Source organism: Sphaerodactylus townsendi, linkage group LG17 (assembly GCF_021028975.2).
Source record: "Sphaerodactylus townsendi isolate TG3544 linkage group LG17, MPM_Stown_v2.3, whole genome shotgun sequence".
NCBI classification, from domain to species: domain Eukaryota; kingdom Metazoa; phylum Chordata; class Lepidosauria; order Squamata; family Sphaerodactylidae; genus Sphaerodactylus; species Sphaerodactylus townsendi.
Window position 1 is genome coordinate 1,826,394 of NC_059441.1, and position 18,266 is coordinate 1,844,659.

At 46.4% G+C, this 18,266-nt stretch overlaps 1 protein-coding gene across 1 annotated transcript in view; it reads left to right on the forward strand.

The window, feature by feature from the left end:
- BBS4 (Bardet-Biedl syndrome 4) overlaps positions 1-17,879 on the forward strand; it is a 40,078-nt gene extending 22,199 nt beyond the window's left edge. The window contains exons 8-14 of the mRNA XM_048482050.1: positions 1-128; positions 1,498-1,552; positions 4,803-4,871; positions 6,589-6,773; positions 13,385-13,506; positions 15,655-15,882; positions 17,155-17,879. Of these exons, the coding sequence (XP_048338007.1) occupies positions 1-128; positions 1,498-1,552; positions 4,803-4,871; positions 6,589-6,773; positions 13,385-13,506; positions 15,655-15,882; positions 17,155-17,309 (942 nt within the window). The 3' untranslated portion in view covers positions 17,310-17,879. The remainder of the gene's footprint in view (positions 129-1,497; positions 1,553-4,802; positions 4,872-6,588; positions 6,774-13,384; positions 13,507-15,654; positions 15,883-17,154) is intronic.
- Positions 17,880-18,266: the final 387 nt, after the last annotated feature.

Below are 18,266 nucleotides of genomic sequence, written 5' to 3' on the forward strand. Positions count from 1 at the left end.
GCGAAAGATCAGCTGAATGCCGCCCTGGAGTTGAGCCGGCACGACCTGACGTACGTGACCCTGGGGAAAATCCACCTGCTGGAGGGAAACACGGAGAAGGCCGTTGAAGTCTATAAGAAGGCAGTGGAGTAAGACATTTTCTGGCTTGTTCTTTTTTGATGCGGGGGTGGCGGGGTGTGTGTGTGTGCTAATGCCCAGTAGTTGAACTCTTGAGGGCATAATTGGGACAATATCAAGAGAGCAGTTCCTCTCCGGCCCTAGCCAGTCACCCAGGGGTGTACTGCCCAGAGGGTCATATGAGGTCAAATGTCCCCAGGCTGCGGCCAATTAGTCCCGTGGGGGGTTGGAAAATCACCCCCTCCACATACCACATACTTTTCCATTGGCCATTACAAAGGGTCGCTACCAATCTATCCCTCTCCAGGATCGGGTCTGTCCACACTGTGAAAACCAAGTGGAGACTCTTGCTCACATTGTACTTGACTGTCCGAGATATGTGGGTATTAGGAATTTCTCTCCTGGGCGGGTCTTAGACAAATCTGAAAGAGACTCTGACAACTCTGTTGTGGAGCTTTTGTTAAATAACACAGAGGCCTTGCTCTTGGAAAAAGTAGCAAAATTTCTTTTACAAGTGACAGAATTTTCTAAGTAACGTCCAATGCTAGATACAGTTTATCTGTCTGTGTTTTGAATGTACTTTCGATTTGTACTTCAGAAATATCTGTAATGCTCTGGAGCCTATTTTAATATGCCTAATAAAGGTTGTTGTATTGTATTTCCCTCCCCCCCCCCCCCATGACCTGGTGCAAAAAAAGTTGTTTGGTCATGGCGGGGGAGGGCGGCCGCCCATTTGGGGTGGGAAAATGGGCTACATTTTCCCTAGATACACTTCTGGGTGAGCCAGACTATTTCCAGTGCCATGTTTCAGGGCATCATAAAAACAGCAGCAAATCGTCTCTTGATATATATTTTAAGTGTTGTAATGGGGGCCATTTGCAGAGGTGGGATCCAGCAGGTTCTCTCAGGTTCCCGAGAGTAGGTTACTAATTATTTGTGTGTGCCGAGAGGGGGTTACTAATTGGTGATTTTGCCACGTGATTTTTGCCTTAGTTACGCCCCTCCTCTCAGCAGTAGCGCGCAGAACTTGAAGCAGTCTAGCAGGAGGTGCATCGGCGTGCGTGGCAGCCTGCGCCTGCGTGCATTCGTTTCCCGCCCAAGGACCGGCGCAGCAGCTGCATCCTTGCCACAGCCCCGCCCAGGAATGCCCCGCCCCCGGAATGCCTGGCCACGCCCCATTGGCACTACGCCACAGTTTGAATGCCACCACCATGGGAACCAGTTACTAAAAATTTTGGATCCCACCACTGGCCATTTGAGGCACTCGAAATATCTCTGTCCAGGGCTGGTTTGTTTCTCTGCATAACTGTTTGACATTGCTTTGTGGCGATGACGGTTCCAGGCTGTTTAAAAACACCGAGGGTGTCTCTTGTGTTCCAGATTCTCTCCCGAAAACACAGAACTCCTGACGACCCTGGGCTTGCTTTACCTGCAGGTACAGGAGGCGTGAATTGGCTGATATTCAGTGGAATGTGGCGCAGAAGTGGTGTGTGGCGTCCACTTCTGGGTAGCCCTGTGTTAAGGTTTTCTTTCCATCTGCTTTGGCTCTGGGGAAAACGGACAGGGATTCTGTAGGGCAGGCAGGATACACGTGGTACCCTGGGGTGCCGTGAGCTCTGGGAAAAGGTTTGAAAAACAGGCTTTTGAAACACTTAGCATTTAGTCTGCTGTCCGTGGGCCAAAAAACCCACCAGATCTCATGCTTCCTGGAGATAAACAGATGGCACCGTTGCCATCCGTATCTTTCTTTCTGAACAGTCATTGCACATATCCCAAAAGCCTGTCTCTCTTCTGCTGCGGCACTGGGGTTGGTAGACCTTGGCTAGTTCTGCAGTGGCGGTACGTCACCTTTAACAGCATGATAAATCACCGGGGAAGTCACAAATTAAGAAGGAAACAATACGCTTATAAATAAGAACACGGGTAAAATGGCAATTACAAACATTTGGAGCGAATTGAAACAACATAGCAAAGAAACTCAGCCATTGCCTCCAGGATATGCCAATCTTTTGCTGTTCAGTTAGACAATCAGTGCCCACAGGTAGAGAAGCAATATCTTTGCCCTATCATAGGTGTCAAACTCGCGACCCTCCTATGGACTACAGTTCCCATCATCCCCTGCCAGCATCATGCTGGCAGGGAATGATGGGAACTGTAGTCCATAACATCTGGAGGGCCGCGAGTTTGACACCTGTGCGGGGCCTAACTCAACTATACAGCAGGCAACGGTACAAGACGTGCATTACGGATTCCTCGCAGTTCATAGCACAGATGCAATATCCTTCACGATGTGGAAGTTTTAAGGCCCTCCCCTGCTGTAAAGCAGAAGGTCAGACGTTGCCTCTTGCCAGAGGTAACGCATGGCGAAATTTGGGCTCAGCTAACAAGGGCAGATCTTTAGCTGTGGCACAGGGACTCGGGGGAGTCCCAAGAAATAGAAGGGAGCAAAATTTCTCTGCTTTGATGACTAGGGGCTGGTGCTCCAAATCAAATAGTCTTTTCTTGGTTCTACAGAATATTTCACTGGAAGGCAGCATAGCTAGCGCCTCAAGGGATAAACCCAGGTCCCCAGTTTTGGTTTCGATACAGGCCCACCAATCGGTAGAATGCACAACCGATTGTACCTGGGATATATTATTATATTTTTATTATTTATTGGGTTTATAGACCGCCCTCCCCCGAAGGGCTCAGGGCGGTGTACAGTATATAGATAGAACACAATCAAATTAAAATACAATAAATATGAATTAAGATGGCTCTAATAAAAATAAACCCTATCCATTAAAATGCAGCTTATAAAATTAATATTAATGTTAACTTAAGATGGCGCCTGCTGTCAATTCCCTCTAAAAACATACATCAGAAGAGAAGGGCGGTAGGGGCCACATGATGTTATAACAGCAAGAAAAGGGAGGGAGGGAGGGGCCCCTATCAACGGCTGGTCTCCCCAAAGGCCCGGTGGAACAATTCGGTCTTGCAGGCCCTGCGGAATTCAACAAGGTCCCGCAGGGCCCGGACAGTTGGTGGAAGAGCGTTCCACCAGGCAGGGGCCAGAGCTGTAAAGGCTCTGGCCCGGGTGGAGGCCAACCGTATTATGGAGGGGCCAGGGATCACCAGTAAATTGGCCTCTGCCGAGCGCAGAGACCGATTCGGGACATATGGGGTAAGACGGTCCCGCAGGTACGGAGGTCCCAGGCCGCGCAAGGCCTTAAAGGTTAACACCAACACCTTGAAAATGATTCGGTATTCAATGGGTAGCCAGTGAGACTCATATGCTCCTGATGGAAACAGACGAATCCAGTATCTGTAATCGTTGCATCCTCTAGAGACGATTCGTCCCTGCTAAGCGTCCCCTTCATTTTCCAGCAGCTTCAACCGTGGCCCCAGACTGTTAGAATAAGTAACATTCATTCATGCAGAGTAGCCAGGGTTAGGTCTTGCTGGTCTAGAGCGTGGGAGTTACCGTATATACTCGCGTATAAGTCGACCCGCATATAAGTCGAGGCACCTAATTTTACCACAAAAAACTGGGAAAACTTATTGACTCGCGTATAAGTCGAGGGTGGGAAATGCAGCAGCTGCTGGTAAATTTCAAAAATAAAAATAGATACCAATAAAATTACATCAATTGAGGCATCAGTAGATTAAATGTTTTTGAACATTTATTTCAAAGAAAAACAGTAAACTAGCTCTGTAAGTGGAAAAGAGGGGCAACAAGAACAATATGGTATCAACAATAACTTCAAAAGTACAAAAACCTTAGCTCAATCAGCAACCAAGCTAAAACACAAGAGTTAAAATCCTTCAAAACTGGATTCCTCATCATCATCTGTATGTCCAAATGTAACCCAACTTAGATTTTAAGAGGGATATTATCAGAAATGGAAAATCTACTATTAGCTTCCATTGTAAACAACGGGGGATGGGGCATCCCCTTTGGGGGTCAATAACTTTGGATCCCCTGACCCAAACGTCACCAAACCTGGCTGGTATCATAAAGAGACTCTCCTGATGAGACCAGCCAGGTTTGGTGAAGTTTGGTTCAGAGGGTCCAAAGTTATGGACCCTCAAAAGGGTAGCCCCAGCTACTAATAGCTCCCATTGAAAACAATGGGTAATGGAAGCACCTCCTTTGGGGGTCCATAACTTTGGACCCCCTGAACCAAACTTTACCAAACTTGGCTGGTATCATCAGGAGTGTCTTCTGAGGGTAGCCTGAAATTTTGGTGCCGCTAGCATAACAAACTGCGCCCCCTGCTGGCCGGCAAAGTAAAAGCACACAGAAATTTTTAATGACCCGCATATAAGTCGAGGGGAGCTTTTTCAGCATTAAAAATGTGCTGAAAAATTCGACTTATACATGAGTATATACGGTATGTGGGGTGAACTGGCATTCCTCCTGCTCGAGAAGAATTCTCCAGTTTGTGCGGCATGTCAGCCAGACAGATGAAGCTCAGTCCTTTATGGCTCTGCTTTTAAGGGGGGAAAAAAATCACAAGAATGGAAATGCAGCATTCTGCTAGCCTGTTTACGAGTCCAGGAGGAATTGCGCTGTCTGGAGGCCTAAAAGAAATTACCCTCTCAGGATGCGCAGAGAACGGGACAAAAAGGTAGCCCTTCCCGCTCCGTGATTTAACCTTGAGTGCCACTTCTCCTGATGGGTTTATCCTCCTTCCGTTTTGCAGCTTGGCATTTTTCAGAAGGCCTTTGAGCACCTCGGGAATGCGCTCATGTACGATCCGAGCAACTATAAGGTACCTTTGGGAACGCAAATATATTGCTTTGCCGTTGAAAGACGGGGGAAAAATGCTGGTAACTTGAGACGTCGAAAAATCGATAAATAAACTGGCAAAAGGACAGCGCAAGGAATTGATGACATGAGATAGGGAATAATGGAACGTGTGCTACCGGTATGGTCCTGTGCTGTTCTTCCCTCTCGGATATTTTGTTTATTTTGTTTTATCATACCTCTATCCCACCCTATCCTAAAGGGATCGGGGCAGGCTACAGCAATTAAAACACAATAAACATCCATCTATCCATCTATCCATCCATCCATCCATCTATCATCCATCCATCCATCCATCCATCTATCATCCATCCATCCATCCATCCATCCATCCATCCATCCATCCATCCATCATCCATCATCCATCCATCATCCATCCATCATCCATCCATCCATCCATCCATCCATCCATCCATCCTTCCATCCATCTTCCATCCATCTTCCATCCATCCATCCATCCATCCATCCATCCATCCATCCATCCATCCATCCATCCATCCATCCATCCATCCATCCATCCATCCATCCATCCATCTTTCTTCCATCTATCTTCCATCTATCTATCTATCATCTATCTATCATCTATCAATCTATCTATCATTCAGATTTTTATACCGCCCTATCCCCGAGGGGCTCCGGGCGATGTACAACAAAACTAATACAACACAAGTTCGGGAGCAAACTATACAATTAAAACAACAGCAACCCATAGAAGCTCCATCGTTAAAATATACTAAATTTCATTAAAAACAGCGGTAATACCATAGTAGAAGGCGCCCGGTAAACCCTTTTCCTTAAAACCCTCCCCGAGGGAGCAGCCGGACTCCTCCATAGGAGGATAATCTAGATGTAATCGAGCAGGGGCTATATTGAGGGGGCATACGATTTTCTTGACCGCCCTGATCTGATAGGTGATAGCCATCTGATAGCCGATTTTAGGTTTATATGGTCTGTTTTATGGTTTTAAGATTTTTATGATGTGTTTTAATTGACGTATTGGGTCATGCACCACCCAGAGCCCTTCAGGGGGCGGGCGGTATGGTCAATTTGATAGATAGATAGATAGATAGATAGATAGATAGATAGATAGATAGATAGAGAGAGAGAGAGAGAGAGAGAGAGAGAGAGAGAGGCATTAAACATGAAAACTGTAAAATGCCTACAGTATTCTCAAGCAGTACATTAATAAATAATTTAAAATTAGTTTAAAAATAGATGGCGACTTACAACATCCAACCGTCCTGCCCCCATTCCTGCCCTCTCTCCCCCCACGTTTCGGGGGCCGAGAGAAGCTGTTGGTGTCGGCTGGTTACCTGGAAAAGGCCTGGTGGAACGACCAGGTTTTATAAGCCCCGAAGAACGAAGGTAGATCCCTCAGGGCTCTAAACTCAGCTGGTAGTTTGTTCCACTGAAAAAGCTGGTAGTTTGTTCCACCGAAAAAGCTGGTAGTTTGTTCCACCGAAAAAGCCCTGGCTCCTGTCGAAGTCTGTCGGATGTCTCCCGGTCTGAGGACCGACAAAAAGGTTCCCCTCCGAAGAACGGAAGGGGCCTTGTAGGGCAATATGGGGAGATGGTCACGAAGATTCGGCTCTAGATGCCTGCCTGGCCTCTGCCGTTTTCACCATCCGGTATTGCTGGGGAAAGTCCAGCTCCTCAGCCAGTTACCATTGTTTGTTTTCAAGGCAATTTTGGCAGCCGGCAGCATGATGCAGATGCACGGAGACTTTGACGTGGCCCTCACCAAGTACCGCGTGGTCGCGTGTGCCGCTCCTGAAAGCCCCCCGCTCTGGAACAACATTGGAATGTGCTTCTTTGGCAAGAAGAAATATGTAGCGGTGGGTATCAGTTGCACGCTTCCTTCCCCCCTGTGAAGAGTTCAGGAACATTCTGAAAGTGTCAGTTGGAGGATGTGGCTCAGAACACAGGAAGGGCAGTTAGTGAGTGAGGGTTTAACTGAAGCTGAAGCCCAGTTCGTTTTTTCCTGAAGTTTTCTTTTGTTAATTCGTTAGAGCAACTTGTAAGCTTGCCTGTTATATGTAATAAACTACAAAAAAGAAGTTTCTATGAGTGTATTGAATCAATAAGCAATTCAAGTAGAAGGGGACTGTGGAGTCTTCCTTGACATGGTGGCAGCGGTGGGATTTTGAAATACACTCAGTGAGCATTTTGTTGGCAAGCAAAGAGTGTAAATTTGCTCTAGTACAAACCACAGATTTCAGTTGAATGTGCAGATGGACGAACCAGTAGTGAAACCTCGATCTAAAAAGGTGAATGAAGTGCAGGTCACACTGGAAGAGCCCAGAATATGCACACCATTTTTCTCAGCTGAGCCAGAATCAAGCAGCAGAGTGGTAGCTCAAGAGTTGGGAGCCACGGGACAGCTGTTGAATGGCAAGGAGTTGAGAGACATGGATGAGAATGACCAAGAAAGGTCTGTAGTACACCCCAGAGGACTACCCAGAGTTAATGCAACCAGACGGGATAGTATAGATACAGACGATTCCTCAGTACCAACCAGCACTGAGGGATGGATGAGGATGCTGCAAACGTTTATGCACGCACAAGAAACCACCATGAACTTGCTGATGCAGGATAGACAGAGGGAGTCGACTACAGCTTGGCAGAAGAGACAGTTCCCCAGGTATCAGCAGGGTGAGTCAGTGGAAAGTTTTTTAGCTTTGTTTGAAGCTGCCTTGAGAGAAAATGAAGTTCCCAGAAGAGAGCAAGTGAGGGCGTTATGGCCTTGCGTTGCTGGAGATTTAGCTCAGTTATTAGGTGAACTTACACTTGGGGAAGAAGCCACCTATGAGAATTTTAAAAGGCAGGCCTTAGCCAGATTTGGAAAATCCGAGATCCAGTTGAGAGAAGAACTGAGGGGAGCTTTCCCTAAGAGGAAGGAGAGCTATGTTGCTTTTATGGCTCGATTGAAACTTATAGTTCAGCAATGGTATAGAGCTGCAAAGGTTCAGTCCATAGAAGACTTTTGCAACTTGATAGCAAGAGAGCAATTTTTTCACACACTCCCCGAAGAAATCTCAGCTCTTGTTCAAGCTAAAGAGAACTTAGATTTATCTAACTTGGCTGCTTTCGCAGACCAGATGGCCGCCATAAAAAGCAAGGAAAGAAAACCAGCACGTTTTGTATCAGAGAAGAGAGAATTGTTTAAAACCAACCCGAGAAATATTGAGTTTACGGGTAAAGATGGAGAAAAAAGTTTGCTTCAGAGAAAGGACTTCTTTCCAAGGCCCAGTAAACCGGCTGAGATCTATACACCAAGGAATATAATCTGCTTTTTGTGTGGAGAAAGGGGTCACTTCAAATCACAATGTGCAAGAAATAAGAGAGAAACAAGAGTGCAACATGTTGGAAATAATCGGGTTTTGGTGCAAAATGAAGATTGGGAGGAGATTAATGATTCACCAGGTAGTTCTGCTTGTTCCAGTGAAGGAGAAGAGCCGGTCACCGTGGTGATGAAGAACTCTGCTAAGTCCTGGAGAAACTCTGCGCTGACAACTAAGAGATATGCTGGTGATGAAGAACTTGTTAAATCCACTGAACAAGAACCAAGAGTGAGAATGGGAGAGTTACAGCTGGTTGATGTAAATAGTGTGATATCTGAGGAACAGAGACAGTGGGTTGGAGATCTCAGGGCTATGAAAGTGTTACTTGGGGGGAAGTTGTGGGTGGAAGGTTCTGTTGACACAGGGGCAGATATAAGTTCTATCAACAGAAAGTTGTTAAAGCAAATAAGTCATCAGTTGGTGGGAAGGATGCAGGTTACCCCATATGAAGGACCCCCTATGTACTTAGATTTAGTACTGATTCATATCCAGACTCCCAGAATTGAAAAGGACATATATGCCATTGTACATGATGTTTCTGATATGCCTTTTATAATTGGAGCAGATGTGTTGTACCAATCTAGACAAATGAACGCAGTAGTTACTAGGTCAAAGGCTAAAACAAGCACTGAGAAAAGAGAGAAACAGAAGGCTCAAAGGGGGGAATTAGAAGATGTACATGAAAAGTTTCCAACTAGGATTCCTAAAGCTGGAAAAAAACTTAAGTCAAATATAGGTGAGCAAAAAAGAAAAAGTGGGGTGGAAGTGGAGTTGACAGCAAAAGCTGAGTTAACTAAGTCACAATTGGAGGGAAAGAAAGATGAGTCATTAAGCACTCCTAGTCCAGCTATGGAAGTTGAAACTTTCCATTTTGAGGATAAAGAAAATGTATGTCATGAAAGGTCTGAGCAGTTTAAAACTGAACAAAGATCATGTACTACTTTAAAAGAGTTATGTGAAAAGGCAGAGGTTGCTTCTGGAGAAGTATCTAAAGAAAATCCTGAGAGATTTATATGGCAATCTGGCTTATTGTATCGCCAAAAATGGAGGCAGGGCTTTTCTGAGAAGGGAAAAGTAACCTTACAGTTAGTAATTCCAAGAAAGTACAGGGAAGAAATTTTAGAACTGGCTCATAGTGTCCCATTGGCTGGACACCTAGGAATAAGAAGGACTATGGAAAGAATTCAAAGGCAGTTTTTTTGGCCAGGGTTGACTAAAGCAGTTAAGGATTTTTGCAAGACATGTGATGTATGTCAACGGGTTGGGCACGCTACTGATAGAACTAGGTGTGAGCTACGACCCTACCCAGTAATTGATGAACCCTTTGCAAGGGTCAGTTTGGACATTTTAGGTCCTTTACCTAAAAGTAGTTCGGGAAAACAGTATATTGTAGTTATAGTTGACCATGCAACCAGATTTCCTTGTGCCTTTTGTGTGAGAAACATTACATCTGTGTCAGTAGCTAAGGCCTTAATGGAATTTGTGTCCACATATGGTGTGATGAAAGTACTAATGACTGATCAAGCCCCTAATTTGATGTCACAGGTGATGAAAATTTTCTGTGAGTTGGCTGAGGTTCAGCATGCCCCTGTAGTGGCGTATAACCCTCAGTCAAATGGTTTAGTGGAGAGGGCCATTCAGAACTACGGACAATTGTTGAAGTCTTATGTACTAAAGCATTCAAATTCATGGGATCAAGCGGTACCATATTTGACGTTTGCTCTCCGTGATTCAGTCCAAGAAAGCCTAGGATTTAGTCCAAATCAGTTATTGTTTGGTAGAGATATCAGAGGTCCTTTGGGCTTAGCTAGAGCAAATTGGGAAGGCTTTACTGACAACTCTTGTCCCAAGGATGTAAATGCATATTTCTGTGAGCTGCAAAGAACTCTGCAGGAAGTAAGGACAGCTGCAGCAGAGAATTTGAAGCAGGCTCAGCAAAAGCAAAAGACCTACTTTGATGTTAAGGCTAGACCACGCAGCTTTGCAGTGGGTAATAAAGTTTTATTACTGTCAGTGGATAAGCCTGTTAAGTTGGATGTGGCTTGGAAGGGACCTTATGTGATAATACAGGTTTTACCCAATGACAATTATGTAATTCAAGAAGATGATGGGCAGAGAACTGTGCATGCGAATAGGTTGAAACCGTATTGTGAGAGATCTGTAATGACTTTTCCAGTACAAGTTGACACTAACGCAGATGAGTTTGTGGAATGGAATTTTGAGGAGTGTTCTGATGTGAGTAAAGTTCGAATTTCAGATGGTTTATCAGAAGGGCAATGTAAGCAAGTTAGACATTTGTTAAAGGACTTTGAATTGTTGTTTACTGAACAGCCCGGTTTGACTCACCTGATTTCCCACCACATTGACACTGGAAGTGTCGCACCTATTAAAACCACACCATACCCTATTAACAATCGTATGAAAGAAGTTGTGGAGAAGGAGGTTAAACAAATGTTGAAGTGGGATATTATTGAGCCTAGTAACAGTGCATGGGGAGCACCCATAGTACTAGTGAAGAAAAAGCAAGTGTCTGAGGGTGACCCTCCTGAATTCAGACTGTGTGTAGACTTTAGAAAGGTTAATCTAATGACAACTCTTGATCCTTATCCCACACCCCGTTTGGAGGAACTGGTGGAAAGATTAGCTAGTGCTAAGTTTATAAGCACCTTGGACTGTTCAAAGGGGTATTGGCAAATTCCCCTAACTAAAGAAGCCTCTGAGAAAACAGCCTTTGTATGCGGGCTTGGGCATTTTCAATTTAAGAGAATGCCTTTTGGGTTAAACGGAGCGTCCAAAACCTTCCAGAGGTTGATTGATAAGGTTCTTACTGGGTTAGATTATGCCTTTGGTTATCAGGATGATATAGCCATCATGTCTGATTCCTGGGAGACCCATTTGAAACATATACGAATGGTTTTGCAGAAGGTTCAGGAAGCTGGGTTAACTTTGAGACCTGATAAGTGTCAATTTGGATGGAAGGAGGTGATATACCTTGGTCACTGTGTCGGCAACGGTCAAATTAAGCCTCTTGAAGCTAAGGTTGCCAGTATTAAGAATTGGCCTATTCCAACCACAAAAAAGGATATTCAGTCCTTTTTAGGATTAGTTGGGTTTTATAGAAAGTTCATACCTCAACTAAGTGAACTAGCTACACCATTATCAGACTTATGTAAAAAGCGAGCTCCATTTAAAGTTGTTTGGAGCGATAGATGTCAAACTGCTTTTGACGGGGTAAAAAGGGCTGTTGTAAATGCTCCAGTATTAGTTGCTCCTGATTTTAACAAACCATTTGAAGTGTATACTGATGCTTCGGAACGAGGTTTAGGTGCTACATTAGTTCAGAAAGGCGAAGACCAATTGATGCATCCAATAGTTTTCCTTAGTAGAAAGCTGTTACCTAGAGAATGTGCATACTCAACGATCGAGAAGGAATGCCTCGCCATTTTGTGGGCAATCAAAAAATTACATCCTTACCTAATAGGGTCTAAGTTTATTGTAAGATCTGACCATAATCCTTTGGCCTTTTTGAGCAAGATGAAAAACAGCAATGCTCGTATTTTGAGATGGTCCTTAGCCCTACAAGATTATGAATTTGAGATTCGACATGTAAAGGGTAAGGACAATATTATTGCTGATGCACTAAGTCGTCAGGGTAATGGTTAATTATATATAATTGCCTGTATGATATGATTGGATCTAACTGAAATTTTGAGACATTTAGCCCCTAAATTTCAGCTGAAAAGGGGCATGTGAAGAGTTCAGGAACATTCTGAAAGTGTCAGTTGGAGGATGTGGTGGGCCAAGGGCACCCAGGAAGCGTCTGTGGCAGATTTGAACCTGCTTCTCCCAGAACTGACACTTAGTGAAATCCTAAAGATAGTTACTCCAGTGTAGGCCAATTGATTTCACTACTGTGGACTGTGATGTTTGCTTACCTCTTTCCCACCAGCTGTGTTTTTCTCGTTCTCACTGGGGGTGGAGGCGGTAGATAATCCTGCTGTTTCCCTAGATCCTTTGAGATTAGTTTCTTCAGTGCCTTTCATGGTGCTGGTAGACCAGGGGTCCCCAAACTACGGCCCGGGGGCCAAATGTGGCCCTGAAGGCGCTGTTTATCCGACCCATCCAGGCATGGCAGATAGCTCCATTCATGTGCAGTGGGGGGCTCGGTGACTAGCGGCTGTTGATTGCAATTACATGATGGCACCCCAAATCTCCATGAATTTTCTGACCCAGAGTTGGAAACTTTGCATGTAGTAGCGCCTGCTCGCCCCCTTTCCTCTCCAGCTACTCCATGTGTTGCTCTCAGGCTTTCTGTTCCGCCTCACACCCATTGTAGCATCAGCCAGGCTGGCCAGATAAACAAGCTGTCTGCTAGGGAGGAAGAACCCAGGAAGATACCTGATCCTGGAGTTAGATGGAATGCTTCATTAGGAAAATTCTGTGCTGCAGGGGAAGGTATTCCACAGCCTCCCCAACAATATTTAGACCCACCCTGTACTTGACATACTTTGGTCACTGTTCTAAAAATAGACCATGACAGAAAGGCTGAAAGGTGAAATCAAACATTTTACAATCATTTGTGCATAGGAATTGGTTCATAGTTTTTTTTAGTCTGGCCCTCCAACAGTCTGAGGGACAGTGAACTGGCCCCCTGTTTAAAAAGTTTGGGGACCCCTGTGGTAGACTAATCCACCCTGGGCTGAAATGCTCTCAGAACCACAAGGCACTCGTTCAGACCCGACTTGGGGGGGGTTGCTAAAAGTCTGACGCAAGAGCACGGTCCACAAATACAAGCGTCCATTGCCCGTGTTCCTTGCTGCAAACAATACTCTCTATTCTCTTCCCCCTGGGTATTTTTCCTGTTTGTCTAAGGAACCGGATCTGACTTCTTCAAAATCCAGTAATCATTTCCTTTTGCCACTTGCTTAATTTCTTTTTGCCTCTGGTTGAGCATCCAAAATTTGGTCCTTGTTTTTGCACAATGTTGAAGGGAGAACTGAGACGCCTTCCCACCAGTGTTCATTATAGGGTTCTGTAGCGGAATGAGCGATCCAATTCACCTGACTTGGCCCCCAGCGCCAGTTCTCGTTTAACCCTGTCCTTCCCATGTGCATTTCCTGTCTTTACTGGGACGCAGGCACAGCCCCCTGGTCAACCTGAATTACGCCATCCTGCTGTACAACCAGGGAGAGAAGAAACAGGCTGCCCTCCAGTACCAGGAGCTGGAAGGCAAAGTCACCATGTTAAAGAGGCAGCCTTGATGGAGCACAGACCGGAGGGGTACCATGGATTTACAGGGCGTGTGCAGGGGGACATATGTGGTCAAATGTTCCCAGGCTGCGGCCATTTAGTCACGTGGGGGGTGGACAACCGTTGGTGACTTTGAGATGACCTGTGCAAAAAAACTTTGTTTGGTCATGGTGGGGGAGGGTGGCCGCCCATATGGTGGGATCCAAAAATTTTAGTAATAGGTTCCCATGGTGGTGGGATTCAAACTGTGGCGTAGCGCCAGTGGGGTGGGGGCGGGGGGCACGATGGGAAGGCGTGGCCAGGCATTCCAGAGGCGGGAGCATTCCTGGGGCGGGGAGCTGTGGCAAGGGCCTTGCATGTGATCCTTAGGCTGAGGAAAGCGAATGCCCACTTGGCTGAGCTGCCATAGCAGTGCACCCCTGCTAGACAGTTCTCACTTTTCTGCTGAGGCAGGGGGGGGGTAACTAAGGCAAAAATCCGTGGCAAAATCACCCATTAACCCCTCTCAGCACACACAAACCATTGTGCTCTCTAGGGGAACCTGTGAGAACCTGCTGGATCACACGCTTGGGGGGCTCAAGATCTTGCGGGCTACATTCCCCTAGATGTCTGCTTGATTTAGACTATCTAATGAAGAGTGTGAGATCAACTCCGGAAGTACAGTTGGAGCCATTGAAGAGCCCCAGTGAAGACCCTGCAGTGCCGCATTTGCCTCTCCTGCTGGAGTTTCATGCTTGAAAGCAGCGTGGGGGAACTTTCCTTAAAACCAGTCTGTATTTCATTTCCCTAAACCTTGTAGGCATCGATGAAATACAGTATATGGAGAATCTAAAGAAGCAGTATAAAAAAAAAAAATCTGAAATGCGAAAAAGGATAGAGCAGTCCCAAACCCTTCCCAGAATTACAACTGCAACCAAAGCTCCAAGGTCTCAGTTGTGAGACAACTGTTATTTAGCGAACAAGAAACAGGCCCACATGTTAGTAGGAATTCCTTCCCGGCACGAGAGGAACGATACTATAGTAATTGTCCCAAAGAAGAAGGTCTCAAGACCATGATTCTCCTGAATACTGAGTCATATAGCAGACTTTGAGGAGACTCAATAAAATCCTGCAATGCCGATCCTTATCCAATCCCAGAATAGATCCATAGCGGTCATTTCCGAGATTTGACAAACTATGCAGAAGGTGCTAGGATGAAACTTCAAAGGTTTGGAAACCTCATGGCCGGGAAAAGTTTTCTTGGAGAATAGAAGGGAGACAAAGCCTGGGTGACTCTATCGTGGGCTAAGCTAAGAGAAGCACCTCTTGACTGGAGGTCCCCAAGAGATCCTACAAGAAGCATTCAAAGCTGGTCAATGGGACCCTTCTCTAAATGCATTTTATGTTTTATTTACCTAACTGTCTTGAACTTTAGTAAATCTTTGAGAAATCAGCTGGTCTGGAGTTTAATAGGAGAGGAAAAGGATCCGAAGGCGGAGGTGGGATAAAGAGTGGCTCTCCCAAAATACTGCAATCTCAGCCTCGGAGATGGAGTCATAGATACAGTTGGAAATCAGGTCACTGGGAAATCAAAGATATTTTAGGACAATCGATAAAATATGCAACTAATCGTCTGCCGGGGATTTACTGATGCAACAAGAGGCACCCTGTCTTTGTAATGGAATCCTCGAGAAAAGCGCCGCGCTTGAAGAAGGGCTGATGGGAAGGAATTGCACCTGGCCTGACAGTAAAGTTTTGGAGTGAATAAGGACCTTTAGGTAACAGGAATCATGTACCAGATACCTGTATATGGAAGGTGACCCTGGAATGCTGAGCTAGAGCTACCCACTCCTTTGAGACCCTCATTTCCCAGAACGTGAGAAGTTCCCTGGGCTGACATAAGAAGAACATAAGAACATAAGAACTAGCCTGCTGGATCAGACCAGAGTCCATCTAGTCCAGCACTCTGCTACTCCCAGTGGCCCACCAGGTGCCTTTGAGAGCTCACGTGCAGGATGTGAAAGCAATGGCCTTCTGCTGCTGCTGACGACTAGCGGCATCTCTCGAGGAATCTTGCCACCACCGATAGATGCGGAAGCTTGGCTTTAGAAAGGCGGTTTTATGTCCAAGTAGGCCCCTTACGGTGCTCGACCTGACGTTCTGGCCTCTCCCTCCCCCCCCTTATTTTGCACAACCAGATGGTGGACGTAGCCCAGAAGCTGGGCACCGCGTTACAGCTGGGAGAGAGCTCGGTTTGGGCCAAGCCTGCCAAAGACTCCAAGTCAAAGCAGCGAGGGGCTTCGGCCAGCAAGCCTCCCGGGACGCAGCCCTTGGGCTCCAACCAAACCCTTGGAAAAGCCATGTCTTCGGCTGCTGGGTATGGGAAGACGATTCAGTTTCTACCAGGTAGGCAGAACCCTGTGTTTTATTTTAGTAGTGCACGCACACCCTATCCCTTGTCCAAGTGTAACCTCTAACTGTGGGTTCTGTGGGGCAGAACTTGGAATGAGTTTGCAACCACAATTTTTAAAAACAAAATGGTTTACTTTCTTAACATATAACATCAAACATCAACATTTAACGTCACACTTCAAGGTCCTGCTCAGGTTTCATTTCAAGTCCTTCTAGTTACGGCCTTCTGATATTGCCAAGTCCAATTCTTTCTGCAAGTGGGTTGGCTCCTGAAGACTCCAAGGGCTTGGTGAACAGGATTCAACAGGATGAAGGTTTCCAGGAGAACTCTCACCCATTACAAACACAAAAAACCCTTAGCAAGGTGTTAAGGGCGTACCAGTGGTGGCGAACCTTTGGCACTCCAGATGTTATGGACTACAATTCCCATCAACCCCTGCCAGAATGGCCAATTGGCCATGCTGGCAGGGGCTGATGAGAGTATGATCCTGCTATCTGAAGTGCCAAAATTACACTCCTGGCTTTCCTCTAAATCAAAGGTCCAAGTCTGGTAGCCTCATCTCCTCCAAACTACATGAGCTCTGTAGCCTCTTGCTGCTTTTAGTCTCCACCCCTTTCTGGGCATGGGGGTTACACAAACACTCAGTCTTCTGCTGGCTGTCACCTTTCCTGGCGCCAACTATCTTAAGAAAGTGGGGGGGGATTTTGAGGGGCCTTTGGAGATTTGACTGGCAGGGTTCTTCATTGTGTGACTGAATGTAGGTTCGAGCAGCCCTTTCGTGGCAGCTGTTTTGCGACTCCACCCCGCCATGCTGTGTCAACGTGGCGTCGTGGTTCAGAGCAGGTGCAGTCTAATCTGGAGAACAAGGGTTGATTCCCCCGCTCTGCTCCTTGAGCTGTGGAGGCTTAACTGGGGAACCGGGTTAGCTTGTGCGCTCCCACACGTGCCAGCTGGGTGACCTTGGGCTAGTCACAGTTCTTCGGAGCTCTCTCCGCCCCACCCACCTCACAGGGTGTTTGTTGTGGGTGGGGGGAGGGAAAGGAGATTGTAAGCCCCTTTGAGTCTCTTTACAGGAGAGAAAAGGGGGGGGGGAGAGAATATAAATCCAAACTCCTCCTCCTTCAAAATCCCAAAAGTACCCACAAGCCCGAAAAGCTTGGGGTCTCCTGGGGCCCTGACAGCCTCTTGCTTCAGAGTAGCAATTCAGGGTCTTCTGTGGGGAGCACCTGCATTTCACTGCCTCTGGTGTTGGTTACCTTCTTCAGGTGCTGGGATTTCGGCTCAGCAGGCAAAGCCCCCCTCCCTCCCGCTGGAGCCTGATCTCGACTCGGAGCCTGGTCCAGAGGAGGCAGAGATGCCGGAGCGGAGGCTCAAAAGCCAGCCGGCCGGACAAGAAGAGGGATCCGGAGGGGACGCCTGACCAAGGGAGCTTGTGAGCTCTGAAACCCACCCACCCCCCGCTAGCAGCAAAGGAGGCCGAGGTGCGTCGTGTTGCCTGACAGCCAGTTCTCCCTTGAGCCAACACGGTATTTGGGAGCTGTGACTATAATCTCTTTCCTTCCGCATTCCAGAGCAGGCTTTCTTGGAGGTAGCCAGCCGATCCCATCGCATGTGAACAACCGACAACAACACTGCCTTTCCCGTGACATGTCCGGCAAATTGAGGGCCCGGCCTTCCTCTCAGGTTTCTGTTTGGTTGGACTTGCCTTCTGGAAACAGATCTCCCAGGCTCTGCCAGAAGACAGCCAGCCCCTCATGCCCCTTTGCTGGAGCCCCTAAATCAGTCATTTCTCAAATTTGGGTTGGAGGTTCTCCTTCCGTAGAGAAAAACTGCAACAGAGAAGCAGGGACAGCTCTTCCTTTCGATTGCTAGCTGATAGAAGCTGTCCCTATCAAAGCCAGCGCGAGAAACTAATTCTGTTTGCAGGAACTGTAAGATATGTATAGGATTTGTAACTTATAGTAAAGGAATAAATTGTATTGGAACTTCACCCAAAGCTTCCCTCTCAAAACCCCCACCCCCACCCCCCCTCGGCCAGGTCTGCTACTGGAATTTGTTGGGATTATTACGAGAGGGTTTGTGCCAACGCAATACCGGCTCAGTGATTTCCAAGCTTGACTATTTATCACTTTCAGAGCAATACTCACAGTCATGTACGAGAGGGTATGAAAACAAATCTCGAAAGACAACAAATCTTCTCGGGAAACAAAGTAATAGAATGACACTATCTCTGGGTGTGTGTGGGTGTGTGTGTGTGTGTGTGAGAGAGAGAGAGAGAGAGAGAGAGAGATGTCAGGGGGATGTCAGAAGTTTATTAAAAGTCGTCATGAAAATAAAGACTGACAAAGCCCACTTAAAACTAAGCAGTGTGAAAAAG